Genomic DNA, 14,482 nt, shown 5'->3' on the forward strand with positions numbered 1-14,482 from the left:
TGACATATTGCTGAGGCCTGGGATCGAACCTGGGATTTACTGACTTGCCAGGCTTGCCAGTCTTGACCACTTGGATTTTGGGAGTTTGACACTTTTATCTGGCTTTACTTACATAGGATCCAATAAAAAGTTAAAAGTAGCAACAAAAGAGCCATATTTAATAATAACATTTTTCTGGGGACCCCCTGGAACCCCCCCAAGGACCCCTGGGGGTCCCCGGACCCCATTTTGCTTAACGCTTCTTGAAAGTCCTGAAAAAAAATATAAATATAAATATATTGTCTGTCGGACGGAAACCTCATTATGGCCAAAACTGTTACTTTTCAGCATGAACATTCTAAAACAGCAGATTCATCAGAAATAGCAAAAAAATAAATCATTTTTAGTAATCCCATCAGCGTATTTTAGCAATGAGGTCTACCTCTTCTTGGACGTCATACAGACTTTTTTGATGGTGTTTTTGCAACGCAGTTGACTTTAATCAAAAACAGCTGATTCAGCAGAAATAGCAAAGAAAAAACAAGACTCTCCCCGCCAAAATCGGCAAGACACACCATCTCCGGTTTACTTCCCGTATCTGCATAGTCTCGCGTCTCGTGTAGCTATCTGCGTGAAGTGGGCGGACGCCTTTTTAGGAGACCGAAAGCAGGTTGGCTTCCGCAATCATTGCGTTTATTTATTTCATTGTGGATTTCATTTATTTAATTGTGGTATTTATTTTTAAATATTTGGACCTATGATCTTCCATACTCCTTCACCACCTCCATTCCTTGCAACCTCTGTTTCGCTGTCCTCTCTCTCGTTCAGACGTCTTACTCCTGCTGATTTTCATTCTTCTCTCTAGTTTATGGGGCGGTTTTATTTCATGGCCCGAGTGGGCAATTGGAAGGTGTTCTGCTAGCCCAAAGTGTCTAAAATAGTACACCATGGCCAGCAGGCCAATAAAGTCCATTAAGTCCTATACTGTATACAGTACACACATATATATATATATATAGCCTTTTCTTTTTTTACAAACTCAATACATGCTTAACAGCTGGGTGAAAATTGTGAAAAAGGAAGCCACTGTACAATGCCAAAAAACACTAATTTATTAACAGGCTTAAATACATCCCCTTTACAGCGTTTTGATTAGACTTTCAGTAGTCTCACAAAGCCAGACGATCAGATCTCTGCCTACTGATACATCTGGTGACTTCTAAATTCAATGACTACGCTAAAGCTGGGTGGAAACCATTAGGAAATGTACAAAAATAACAGCTTCACAGAACCAAAGAAAAGTTTTTAGGGCGGCCCTTCATATGGGATGGTATCAGGATTGGTTTTCAAAGCATTTCTTTACAATTTAGATTTCCCCAGACATATCAGTATACAGAGAGCTGTTGACGACTACGCGAGACCAGGCTTTCAGATACAAGACCGGCTATTTACATACAGAGAAGACAACTTAACACATTTCGGGTGTTTAAGGGAAACTTCGCAGATTTTCAACCTAAATCCCATTGTTGTGATGTGAAGAGATCAATAATGTGTAAAATGCTTGCACATTATTATATGCTGACGTGTTTGACGTCAACGTTTCATGGAGATATATATATATATATATATATATATATATATATATATATATATATATACATATACACACACACACACACACACACACACACACACACACATTAGACAGTAATTTTTGGCCACACTATAGATCTCATCACCACAGAACAATGGGATTTAGGTTGGAAAAAGTGCCAAAGCTTCCCTTTAACTTCATCAGGCAGCAATAGTGCTGAGCAACAACTTGAGTGATATTTATGCAACTTTTCTCTGAACATGTCACAACATTTATTTTCATTGTCTGGGCATATCCTACAGTTGTGGGCACGTGCAGCACCATGGCTGCCCACTGGATGGAGACACCGGATGGTGTACAGTACATGTCATGTCAAACATGATTCCTGGCAGCCATGTGAGGACCATTTGTAGGATTTGGTGTGTTCGACCTTAGGATGTGCAAGGGAAGGGGAAAATGGCAAAACACACTTGCCCACCTGGGAGGATGACTGGAAGAATGTGTTGATGGGGTGGGAATGGGAATACGGCACAGCCCATAGACATACCATACCGTAAGTACGTAGACGCATTGGCCACTGGAGTAGAACTAGGGTGACCAAATATTCAGCCCCTCAAACCGGGACCCTTAAGTCAATGTGCACGTTCGTCGTGCACGCGAGCGGCCGTTCATGCACACCCACATGTATACGCACCATAGGTGTTGCATACAGGCAACGACTGATGACAAAGATCAGCCTCAGCATTGAATTCAGACAAGCAAAGCATTTGCTAATGTTTTCTGATTGGTTAGGTGAGCATGTTTACATGAAAAGAACATGATAACAGTCTTTGCAACCACTGAAAACAACAATTTAAATTGTGGCGAAAACCGGGACTATTTTGTACTGAAGGTTGAAAACGAGGACATATTAGTGTTTTAGAGATAGATATTTGTCGGGACTCTGGATATCCCATATCATAGAATAACTACATGTCTAACATTTGTGACAAACCAAACCACTTGAAAATCGGGTAAGAATTCAGTGAGGTTCTAAGTGTGGAGAGAACTCCTGCTTCCATGAGGCATACATGTATTAGGAGGCACGGCTGGCTCCAACCAATATGCCAGCCCTGTCGACATATCGCTCAAATGAGCTGCAGCAACCAATGTGGTATCTACGTGTATATCCACAAGTTTCCTGGAGTGTGTGGGCATCACTTCCTGTCGATTTCATTGGATATCATTGGATTTCATTGGATTTCATTGGATCCAATCGACAGGAAGTGATGCCCACACACCCTTGGAAACTTGTGGATATCTTTGGGCGTGTTTGCTGGCAGGAGGGGGGGATAATGGGAAGTGCAGTGAAAGTGTGTTCACACAGGAGTGAAGATATTTCTTAGTTGCTTTGTGTCATTTTGGTTTGCGTAGTCGCCTTTTCGCAAATGACACAAGTGCTGTCAGTCACTGTACACCTACTATGGAAAAAGTACCAAATATTATAAGTTAAAAACTATCGAGAGAAAGCTGCCCAGGCTGCTGGTGGCACGGAGGACAACCCCAGCATCCAAGTGTCTGAAGCCACAGACACCATGGTCTTCAATGCCGGTTTCTTAAAAGGCGGAAAGCCCAGCTTAACGGACAGGATCGTTGAGCCGCTCGAGTGCTTCCATCCCTCAGGCTTCTTTTCCCTGCGGTAGAGTGACCCGCCAATCCATTGCCATGTCCCACCTCTGTTCTCTCAACCACTCCTCCCCTGATCACCGTAGACACACTCCTAACCCTCACCATGGCTCATACCCACCCTCACCAGTGCATAGTCTGCATACCCACTTCTCCCTCCAGCCAGGCTCCCGAACCAGACCTTCACTGTGTATCCCTGCCCTGTTCTGCCATCTTCTCCAGTGCCATCTACACCCACAGTGGTCCAGGCCAAGGAATCCACAAATGACACTCCAGACAGCTCAGTTGTTGAAGCCCAGACTGCAGAAATGTCCTTTGGCCTGAAGTGGGTGCCCTAATCAGTGATAAGGGCACCCACTTATCTATTTTATTTTGTATTTTTGTGATAAATATTTTTTTTTTTTTACATTTGTACTATCAGTTGCAGTTGTGAAATTAATCTAGATTGAGCAACTACATGGTTGACTAAAATAGCTGTTGGCTAGGGTCGGTGACAGGATATAAACTACAGCTTAACCATCCCAGCTGTGGAGTGCATGTCTAAATGTCTCCAGTGAGTTGCAGACAGTTTCATGATTGTTGTGTCAAAATTAATGAACTATTAATTCTATCTAGAAAGGCATGCCGATTGGCTGTCGAGACGATAATGGCGAAGCACACTTTGCTTAAGTTGGGTCGCCGCCCAATGCAAACTTGTATTGATTTGCATCCTTGCATTGACTTTGTATGTTATCGCATCCCCCCCTCCCCCCAATACAAATCTATGCCTCCTGTGTGAACAGACCTTGATGTCCTTTCCGGAGGGGGGGAGGGGGGGCTAAGAGCATGTTGGAGTGAGGATTAATAAAGGTGCAGTGAATGGGGGAAATAATGCTGCCTTTCGGCCCGAATGGTGAAAAGGAATGCCTCTCACATGTCAGCACTCACTATAAAGTTGTTAATGCCTGCTTGTTTATTTTCGTTCTAATTTTATTTTATTTTTATAAGAAAATGTTAGATGGGGGGAGAACATTCTTTTCTATCGTTTACAGTTTTAAACAGGCGGTTGCCACACATGACATGGCACCACACTGAAGTTAACTACAGGTAAACAAGTGATCTATACACAGGAAGGTGGACACATCTGAGACATGATGTTTCTTCCAAACTGTTTTAAACGGAACACAGAAACAAGACACTGGACCTAATGACAGCGCCGATCCGACAGGGCCAAACACGAAACAATGGATGGAAAGGATGGCGGTGATCGTAAAGTTCCAATACTTAACCTTTACTGCAAAGAACAGTGTCCATATGTTGTCTCACCGTTTCTGACACTTTCAGAAGCAATGCCAGCAATGCTGGACAACTGTGTTGATTGAGTTGAAATAAAGGTTAAGTCATAGAAGGTTTGGGGTATTTGCAGAGTTCACATGCAGACGTGTCGGCCAGAGCTAGCGGAGGACGTTTAAATGGTGGGAGTTGAACCGTAAACCTTAGAAAGTCTCTTCAGTCAGGACCTCCTCTGAAACAGTCAACAGGCAGTCCATCCCAATAAAAAAGACAAACAAGTACAAAAGAAAATAAATAAAAACCAAGGCGGGAAAAAAAGGGATCCTAAAATTTCTTCATTAAAAATTCAAATCAACTCTAAAAAAATGGTGGGAACTTACAGGTCTCTTCCCTCCCCATGATTTTCTTTTCTAACACCAGCAAGAGCATGAACAGCTGTTTTTCTCCCTACATAATCTGTTAACCATTTAAACCCTATTTATAAAATAATAAATTGAAATTATTTAGAAAATAGACTATCGACACGCTCAAAATTCATTACGTTGTGAGATTGTAGATTGTAGATTTTTTTTTAAATAAAAAAATTAAATTAATTTCTACAACATGCCTAAAATAGGTACGCCAGGGTCCAAGTGGTTAACAGTGTGTAGGGGTTTAATAAATGCAACTCATTGAGCCTGAAGTCCTTTTAGAGTGTTTGATTTCACAGCTGGTAGAGACAGGCTAAGTGGTTCTGTTTTCTGTTCCGGTGCCATTAGGAACCTTCTGGCCCCACAGTGTTGTTACAGGGCCCTGCAGCGTGTTACAGGGCCCGGGGCCTCTTGGGGTTGATCTGCTTACTGGCATGTTCCTCTTCCGTGAGTGCAGAACGGAATGACTTCACTTTATCTGTCGAGAGAGAGAGAGATGCACACAAAAACAGTCTTATCCCAGTGCCATTATTAGTGTGGTTGCCCAACAGGGCAACCAGACTATAGTACTCTATACTCTTTCTTTATTTATAGATAAACTTTTTTCAAACCGCATCTCCTCCCACAGTTTATTTTTCCCAATTTAGTGCCATATATCAAAATGACCGGCTTCACCGGGAATCGTGTGCTTGTATTTTGTTAAGAGATTGGTTGCATAGTTTTATTGATATTGATTTATTAGTGCATTAAATTTCCCCCATCCACTTTAATGGAAAAGTGACAAAACTGAAGTTCAAGTATTTCTTTCTCGGAAACCGTAAGGGCTACAGTTACAAGACTTGGAGGGGAGGTTGATAGTTTATTGCAAAATTATTTCAAAAAGGATCACACCAGTCGGCCACATGGTGGCGCTATAACAGCCCATTTTACGTTTTGGCCTATAACTCTTGAACCGTAGGTCGTAAAATCAAAATTTCTTTTTCCCTACATTCCTTGGGTCATGACGCAACTCCCCATATAGGTCACGCCCATTTGCGTCAGGACAGATTTTCCGCCATTTTGAATTTTCTTCAAAACACACTTTTAGCTCCTCCTCCCACATATTTTGTCCAAATTTCACAAAAATGGGTACACATGATCTCTGGACCCATGCGATAAACATCTCCAGGCAGAATTTTGATAGTCCTTACGGTTCGCCCTTAAATGGCTTCAAAAGTTAGCGGGAGGGGCCCGTTTTACAAAAAAGGCCAAAAATCACAAACAAAACCTCCAGTCAATCCCAAATTTGAATCACATGTCAAGGGTGGTTTACTCAACGGATCTCCAAAAGCATTTCCACTTTGATCCATAGGGGGCACCACAAATGCGCAAGATGTAACCGTTTGATGCAAAAACATGATTTTTGAGGGGATCGATCCTCTCAAAATGAAACGCAAGTGATCTCAGGAGTGACGTGACAATGTAATTGGCGCAGTCTCCCACGGTATTCCTCCCGGCGTATTACTCGAGTCCCGACCGGCGTCGGCGCAACCACACTTTGCAATTGCCAATTGCGACGCGTCTAGTTTGATTAGGTTTATCAACTTAAGCCATGTATACTGTACTTCGTCATACGATGAATAGCAAAAAATGCTTCAAGCTCACAACATGTCACATTGTGCTGATCTACAATAGATTGTATATCGGTTATTTTTTATTTACTAAAAAAGAAGAAAGAAAAACTCATTCAGTGCCATTAACGTCGCCGACGTCACGTTTTTCATAAGCCCAGAGTGCCAATGATGTCACCGAAGTCATACAAAAAAAATAATAATATATATATATATTTTTTAAATTGTAATTAAAAAAAAAAAATGTTAATGCTCAGAACCCAAGATATCATGATTTGAAGATTTGCTGCTCCATTCACTTCTTGTTTAACTTCTTACTGAATAAGGCTGTATCTCGGCTCCTAAGCACTTTCTTTTACAATATATTTTTGGCCTTGGCACAGGGGTGATAAAGCCAGAAATACGTTTGGCACTGAATGAGTTAAAGAGGCCATAAAGCAGCTAGAAATTGTGTTTGGAGACAGTGTTTGTAACAAGGGGCAAGGCTTGGATATTTACGATGAGGCCAACACGGAAGCTTATGAATGGCCAGAGTGGCGCTGTTTTACCCTGCGCCGACCTGAAGTGTCAGAAAGAATTTATTTTAGCGCAAGTGAATGGGTTTTTGACAAACTTTAGACTAGATTTTCTTACCGTAATAAAAATTGTCATAAATTCTATATGCTTCCAGTTGCTAGTTTAAAGTCTCCTTTCAATCATCATGATATGCGTTTTGCTAAATTATGGTCCCATTTATTCTAAAATTGACGATAAAGTAGACTATGCTCCAGGAGGGGCGGGATGATTTGATTGACAACCTACACAACCAATAGCATTCATTCCCCGCCCCCGCTCTTGATTGACAAGCTACCCAACCAATAGCATTTTTGGGGGTGTTTTCCGGTTTGCTGGTCACGTGTCTGGTCTCAACCAATAGCGTTTGAGTTCCGGACGTGGCCAACTGTATATATTAACGATGGAGGAATGCATGTTCCTGAACTATCGGCTTCATTTTCGTTCTGTAGAAAGCAGGGGAGTGGCTTTGTCCATTCTTTTTTACAGTCTATGGTTTGTAATGCCTTGACTCTTTATGTAACAGCATTGCATGTTTCCAATATGGAGGCAAATAATGTCCCTTTGAGCGAGTGGCCCAATGTCAATGTCCACGCTGACGTACGACAAATCTGTGAGACCTGGAACGCTTATATGTTGTTATACCTTTCAAGCCGGGAACACTGTCATTTTAGTCTTTTTTGAATAAAAATAAGGAGTTTTTCAGAAAACTTATGTCATGATTTAGAAGGTATTTTTATCCTACCCCTAAGTTCAGTGAGGATATCTATCTTCTGGTCCAGGATGTGTTCCAGCTGGGTGGCATACGTGTCAACATCATAATCCACCTCCTCTGTCATCTCCAACAACACCTTCTCGTCCTCCAGCCAGCGGATTGACTCCTGACAGCCCAAACATCAAACAAACATGAAAAGACTTGATTAAAAAGTATTAAGAGGTGGTGGTTGCACATTAGGAAACAATAGGTCCCATAGGAAAAATAAATCAACCAAATAGGCAATTCAAAAAATATATATATACTTTTAGCTTTTGGAGATTCTTTTGCTGAATTAGTTTTATTCAAGTCTCAATTCTCTGGAAAAGCTCCAGTTGGCTTATTGTCAGTACAGAGTTTGTACGTATTTATTTGTTAAAAGTTTTAAAACCGAGAAAGCATCTGTGTCTTGTGGATTTAGAAGACATTTGTAGAATCCCCAGAAGCAAAAGATTTGAGTTAAAAAGTCGCTTTAAAAAACATATATATTCAAAGATTTGCACAAAGAAATAGCAGATCTACAAGCTATGAGCTTGTAGATCTGCTATTTTTGAATAGCCCAAAGTATAAAATAATAGTTCTAGCTAAAAATCTAAAATGACAAACTATGGCGTTCTCGGATTGAATGAGTTAAGGGAGGATATAGGTGTAGGTGTGTGTGTGTGTGTGTGTGTGTGTGTGTGTGTGTGTGTGTGTGTGTGTGTGTGTGTGTGTGTGTGTGTGTGTGTGTTTTATGAGACCTGGAAGACAGCTCGGTGGTCCTCTAGAACCTGTTCCTCCATCTCCACCATCTGAGACACCGCCTCGTGGAAGGTAAACAGCTGAGGAGACACTTCCTCCTCCTGAATGAACAGACAGGAAGTCCTCAACCACATGCAGACATCATATATTGGACAACGGATATTGGATAAACATTACATATGAATGGAAACTCTCCTGCACTTAATACGGGTACTGTATAAACACCACCCTTTTCCCCTTCGTTCCCGTTCTTTTCCCCTTTGTATGTTAGAAACATGATGTAATATCAAAGTCACGGTATTTTCTCAAGATTTATCATGCAACCTGCCTGAAGACTGAATGGACCCTTAAACCAATAGGAGCTGAGCAGGGTGCATAATATTAAGCTAATGTTCATTAGACTGACTGATTGTGCGATAATCAAAGGACACCAGTAAAGTCACTGGAATCTACTTAACTCACTCCAGACCAGTTTGGAATAAAGTGTATATCGCATGGAGTTAGAAATTAAGGTATATCGTCACTGTCGGGCAGAAACCAGCCATCTCCATCTTTAATATTTCTTTTCATAAATCAGTGCTATTGAACACCCTTTACGTCTGTGTGTGGGTTTCACAAATATTGAACCAATGAAAAGTATTAAAAAGCGCTTCTGACTCAACCTCCTAACTCCATTGGATCCTCAAACTGTCGGTCAAACCACATCCAACTTTGGCACAAACGACGAAGTCAGACGGAAATAAATCTCCACATTAATGGTCAAAAACTCCACTTGAGCTGTATTTGGGTGAAGTGATAATAATATAACTTAAGGACACATTCAAGTATAAAGCCAACTTTGATGAGGCAGTATTGTGTAATGTTGTTCTAAAAACTTTTTTTTTTTTAATTTCCTGAAAGGTTAATATTTTGGACATATCTGGTTTCTGCCCGACAGCAGAGATATAATACATAATTCGGTCAGCAGTTGGATGTAATGCATATAAACTAATTCAGTCAGCAGTTGGATGAAGTCACATTTCAGATCAGATCACTATTCTTAGTATGACCCAGAAGACAGACATGACTCATAATGGTGACTGAGGCTGAATCCTTGCGGAAAAACATCCTTATTATGTCCATAACATTGTCCTGCTGGCAAGCTGGTGTAACATGACTGACTGAATGAATGAAACACTGCTTTTTCTTTTTGCCAGGGCTGGCAGGCTAGATGCTCATTGCAGTATTGCTGCCTCTCGCTGTACAACCAGGCACAGAAGATTCCAGTCCAGTCAGAGAGACAGTGTAAATGACACAAAAGTAACTGTCTTTTGAGGAAATATGTACAACCTAAGAAGCCACTCTCCATTGTCACGTTTCAACCAATCTACAAATACACAAAAATAGTCAGTGGTTGTTATGGATGGATATTCTATCAACACCAGTGACTGTTCCTTTAAAGAGAGGAGAAAGACGTACATTCTGCTCACAGAGCAGTTTGAGGTCGTCTCTCTGTGGCGAGCTGCTCAGCCAGTCCTCGTCCAGAAGCTCTAGCTGGTTGACTGCATTGATGTTTGGTCGACCCCCTTCGATTACCTGGTTGGGGTCAACTGTCAGCTCCTTCACCCTGAGGACATAAAACGACAGTTTGTCAACACACCGCAGGTCAGTGCTCAACTTGGTGGCTGTACGGCTGGTTGATGATGCAGGGTTATGGGGCAAGGAGCCAACAGTCATGTTACACAAGTGATGGGGAGCATCATGACAGCAATGGTACCATGCAAACCCAAAGACAACAGAACATAGCATGACTTCTCTGGCCCATGACTCTTAAAACCTGGTCCTCTGGGTTGACTAAGTACTGCTCGTTTTCTATCCTACCAGTACCTCCAATTCTGCTGGTTTCCTATTCTACCAGGGTGCCTAGTTCTGATGGTTTTCTATCCTACCAGGGTCTTTAGTCCTGCTGGTTTTCTATTCTACCATGACTCCTAGTGCTCCTGGTTTTCTATCGTACCAAAACCCCTAATTCTGCTGGTTTTCTACCAGGACACCTAGTCCTGCAAGTTATCTCTCTGCCAGGAAGCCTAGTACTGCTGTTTTTTCTATCCTGACAGGACTCCTAGTACTGCTGGTTCTCTTCTACCAGGAACCCTAGTTCTACTGGTTTTCTTTCTTGCCAGGACCCCTGGTTCAGCTGTTTTTTCCCCCTATCCTGACAGGTCCTCTGGACTGCTGGTTTTATATCTTAGCAGAATACTGCTGGTTTTCCATCCTACCAGTAAATTATTCTCACCGTACAATGTCAAATACAAATAAAACAACAATAATTTGTGTATATCTACATATTTTTTTAACATATCAATATAGTGTTTTTTCCACAACATTAAAATCAAGCATACTTAAGGATTTGCTATATCGCTCAGCCCAACCTGTGTTTAATGAGGTGTGACAGAGCTGCTCCGTCGCTGACGTACAGATGCACTGCTAATTAATTAAAGCTAGTTGTGAGGGATTATCTGCAGGTACTTGGCTCAAACAAAGGCTCATCTCTCACCTTCAATGTGCTCATCTCACTCGACATAAGCTAACACCTCACACAATGCACAAGTCAAACAGTACAATGATTGCACAACAATATGGATTAATGTTTACTGTCAACCTAAAATGATTACAAAATCTGCCCTGAAATATTTAATACCTTCAAGTCATTCTGGAAACTGTAGTAAGGTAGCAACTGAAGAACATTTTGACGGTGTATGTTGTGGAAAGTGATCATAAAGGCTGTTTGTACAGTAAGAGTCTAGGGGAAGAATTTACTTTTAACTAAAAAGTATTTAAAAAAAAATCTACAGCTGTAATCCATTTTATTCCGGCCTGTTTATGGCTAGCGTCACCCAGATTCATTAGAAGACATCTGCTGAGGGCACACAACATGTGAGTAGTTCTTTTTCATGAGACAACTGAAAAACAAAGGAATAAATGATCCATGGCTTAGCAGTGGATGAATAAGGAAGCAGAAGAGACGAGGATGAGAGGTGACTTGCAGATGGCGGGAAGGAAGTCAAGACAGGAAACGGTGACTATGTCGTCAGTGACAAGCAGCTGCTGCTGAGCAAGTACTTACAAACAATGGAGGGAATGCTGAGAGGCAATACATGCTCTGAGAGTGTTTATGTGTACCGTATATATAGAGCAGGGATGGGCAACCATGTCTATTGACCGGTTGATCCTGAGGGGCTTTGTGGTCGATCGTGGAGCAATTTGATAACCCAAACAAAAACATCCATTCGAGCTCATCTTCCTTGGTTGAACGTGAAACCCAACGAATCATATCAGCGGAGCAGCATGGCGCAAATTAACACAGGAATGGTCCCGGGACCCGGGTGTGTTACCCTTGTAATAGCTACATCACTAGGCTACTACAATTTGTCAACAACAGCTAACGAGACAAGACGGGATAAGGGGGCGAGACCTTTGTTAATCATACGATAAAGGACATTTTGTTTCAGCTTCTGATGGCAATGGTCATTACGAGTACTATTGGGGGGCTATTAGAGGTTAAGGGACACTTCCAACGTGTAGATATGAGCAGGTTGGGTGAACCGGTGACCTTCAGATTACCAGACAACCTCTCCAACCACCCAGCTACAGCCGCAACAGTATTGAGAATGAGTTCAGAAAGAGATGCCATGAGACAGACTGCACAATGTCCATGCAGAATAGGAATAATTTCTTCAAAAAAATGTACCTCGTTCCGAAAAGAAATTACATCACTTTACCCCCCGCCTAATATTTGCGCTCTGTGTGGAAGTACTCATTACACAAACAGCAGTTTAAATGTATGCAAATAAACGGCCCAACATAAATGCTCCTGTTGTGTAAGGACTTTGTTTTTTCTTGCCTTTATTATTCATATGAAACTATTGTCTTACTCTGTCACGATTTTTTGTTGTCAATTCAATTATTGACTTTGCATTATTGTACTTAGCACCCTATAATAAGACGTTAAAGCGGTGGTGGGTTTCCCTTTGTGGCGAAGGTAGATCTCATGGTAAAAAACGTTGCCCACCCCTGATGAAGAGTGTGTGTGTAGTATTTATGTATGTATGTACTGTACATGTAGTGAGTGTGTAGTGCGTTTGTTTAATAAGTTTAGTGTGTCTATGTGTATGTAATGTGTGTGGGTAGTGTGTTTATGTGTATTCTTGCGCACTGTAAGGGCGTGTGTACTGTACATGTACATGTAGGGATGCGTGTACATGTATGTACTGTATGTGTGCACTATGTATGTCTATACATGACGTATACGTGCGTGTAGATGTCGTTTGTGTGTGTATTGCGTGTGCATGCATTTGTAGGTGTGTGTTGTATGTGTGCTTGTTTCAGTGTGTGTGTGTGTGTGTGTGTGTGTGTGTGTGTGTGCGAGCGTGTGCGTGCATGCTTTCAGGAATGTTGACCTGCTGGGAGAAGTTTCAGCAAAGTCATCATCGTAATCAAACGTGTTGGTGGGTGAGTGTTCAGGGCGAGACCCCTGACCGCCCTGAGAGAAGGGGATGTCAGATGGACTTATCCCAAACTCCTTCACTCTGCACAGCCGTGCACGCCACACAGAGCATGGAGGAGGAGGAGGAGGAGAGTAGAGGAGGAAAAGATAGCAGGAGAACAAGAGAGGGAATAAAGAGTGTCAGACTGAACTATGGAGATTCACACAAGCTATCCCTGTCCCTCACACTTATGTGACGTACTGAAATCAGATGGACCAAGTTGAAAACACTGAATGATGTACAATAACGTTTACCTATAGCAATCATACGGTGCAATATTGAGGCTCTAACGCCTCTGTGCTATCAATGCCCCAAGACAGAAGTCACAAAATTAACAGATCTACAAGCTAACAACGTATCACGGTTCAACGTGTTGTTAGCTTTTAGATTTATTATTTTTGTCACGTGACGTCCTGTAGGCTATTCATTAGGCCACACGTATTTCACAATGTATATCCAAAGATTTTCCAAAACATTTGATTAATTCCAAAACTGTTTTTCTAATTTCAAAAATATTTCCAGGAATTTCATGACCGTGGGAACCCTGTTTCACATTCAGATTACAACATAAGAATGTCATTATTTCCTCTCAGGAACCTCATGGTTGGCTCAGAACTAATTTTATCATCTCATATTTATCTAATATACATTAACAAAATGATGAAAGACAACTCAAAGTATTAATGACATGCAACACAATCTTAAAGCAGTCAAAAAGACCAAATTAATTACAGTGACATCTGATTTCAGTAACGCAACTCACACATTAACAATATCTAAATGACTTTATTCTACAATGCTATCTGCTAATATATTTTGGCAAGACATAATTCCCTTAAGGTCAGTTTAAGTTTAATTTTCATTATTCTCCATTCCTACCTGTTAGCGTAGCGTAGTGTGTTGAGGGTATTTTCACATGATGTCATACCAGGAGATATGGTAGAAATCTGTACAAGGCATTAACATTTATTAGCAGTACATCAACTATTAATACATTTTATTGGATTTTTCTATAAAGCCCTGCATTAAGAATACAGATTAAGACTGTCTAGTGTCTAAGGTTTGCACTCTGAACCGAAACTTGGTTCTATCTATTGAAGTTACAGAATTGAAATTGATCATTCAAATACATATAAATGTATGCACCTGTTATCGACATTTTACTGGGATGTGTTACATGCATTTGTTTATATACTTTTAAGATTAGACTTTGGTGTGCCTTGTAAAAAACCCATGCATTTTGAGTCTTGACTCACACATCACTGACTTTTGAACATGGTTGTTATCAGCAGTCAAGCAATGAATTACGATGAATGAATATTACAATGGTTAGTTGGCTCGCGATTAACATGAATCAATATTTCTGGATCGTTGCTGCA

At 41.1% G+C, this 14,482-nt stretch overlaps 1 protein-coding gene across 4 annotated transcripts in view; it reads right to left on the reverse strand.

Moving 5' to 3' along the window:
* Positions 1-1,068: 1,068 nt before the first annotated feature.
* The window catches only part of LOC311043340 (kinesin-like protein KIF2A), a 37,607-nt gene continuing 24,193 nt past the window's right edge, over positions 1,069-14,482 (reverse strand). For 2 of the 4 annotated variants that reach the window (XM_084054544.1, XM_084054543.1), the window contains 6 exons: positions 13,983-14,050; positions 13,017-13,145; positions 10,036-10,183; positions 8,577-8,678; positions 7,828-7,963; positions 1,069-5,398 (listed from right to left, as the gene is read on the reverse strand). In XM_084054544.1, coding sequence (XP_083910670.1) covers positions 5,313-5,398; positions 7,828-7,963; positions 8,577-8,678; positions 10,036-10,183; positions 13,017-13,145; positions 13,983-14,050 — 669 coding nt within the window. In that variant the 3' untranslated portion in view covers positions 1,069-5,312. The remainder of the gene's footprint in view (positions 5,399-7,827; positions 7,964-8,576; positions 8,679-10,035; positions 10,184-13,016; positions 13,146-13,982; positions 14,051-14,482) is intronic. The other 2 variants (XM_084054546.1, XM_084054545.1) reach the window with 1 other exon arrangement.

This window comes from Gymnoscopelus microlampas (genome assembly GCF_963454915.1).
Source record: "Gymnoscopelus microlampas genome assembly, chromosome: 4".
Taxonomy (NCBI): Eukaryota; Metazoa; Chordata; class Actinopteri; order Myctophiformes; family Myctophidae; genus Gymnoscopelus; species Gymnoscopelus microlampas.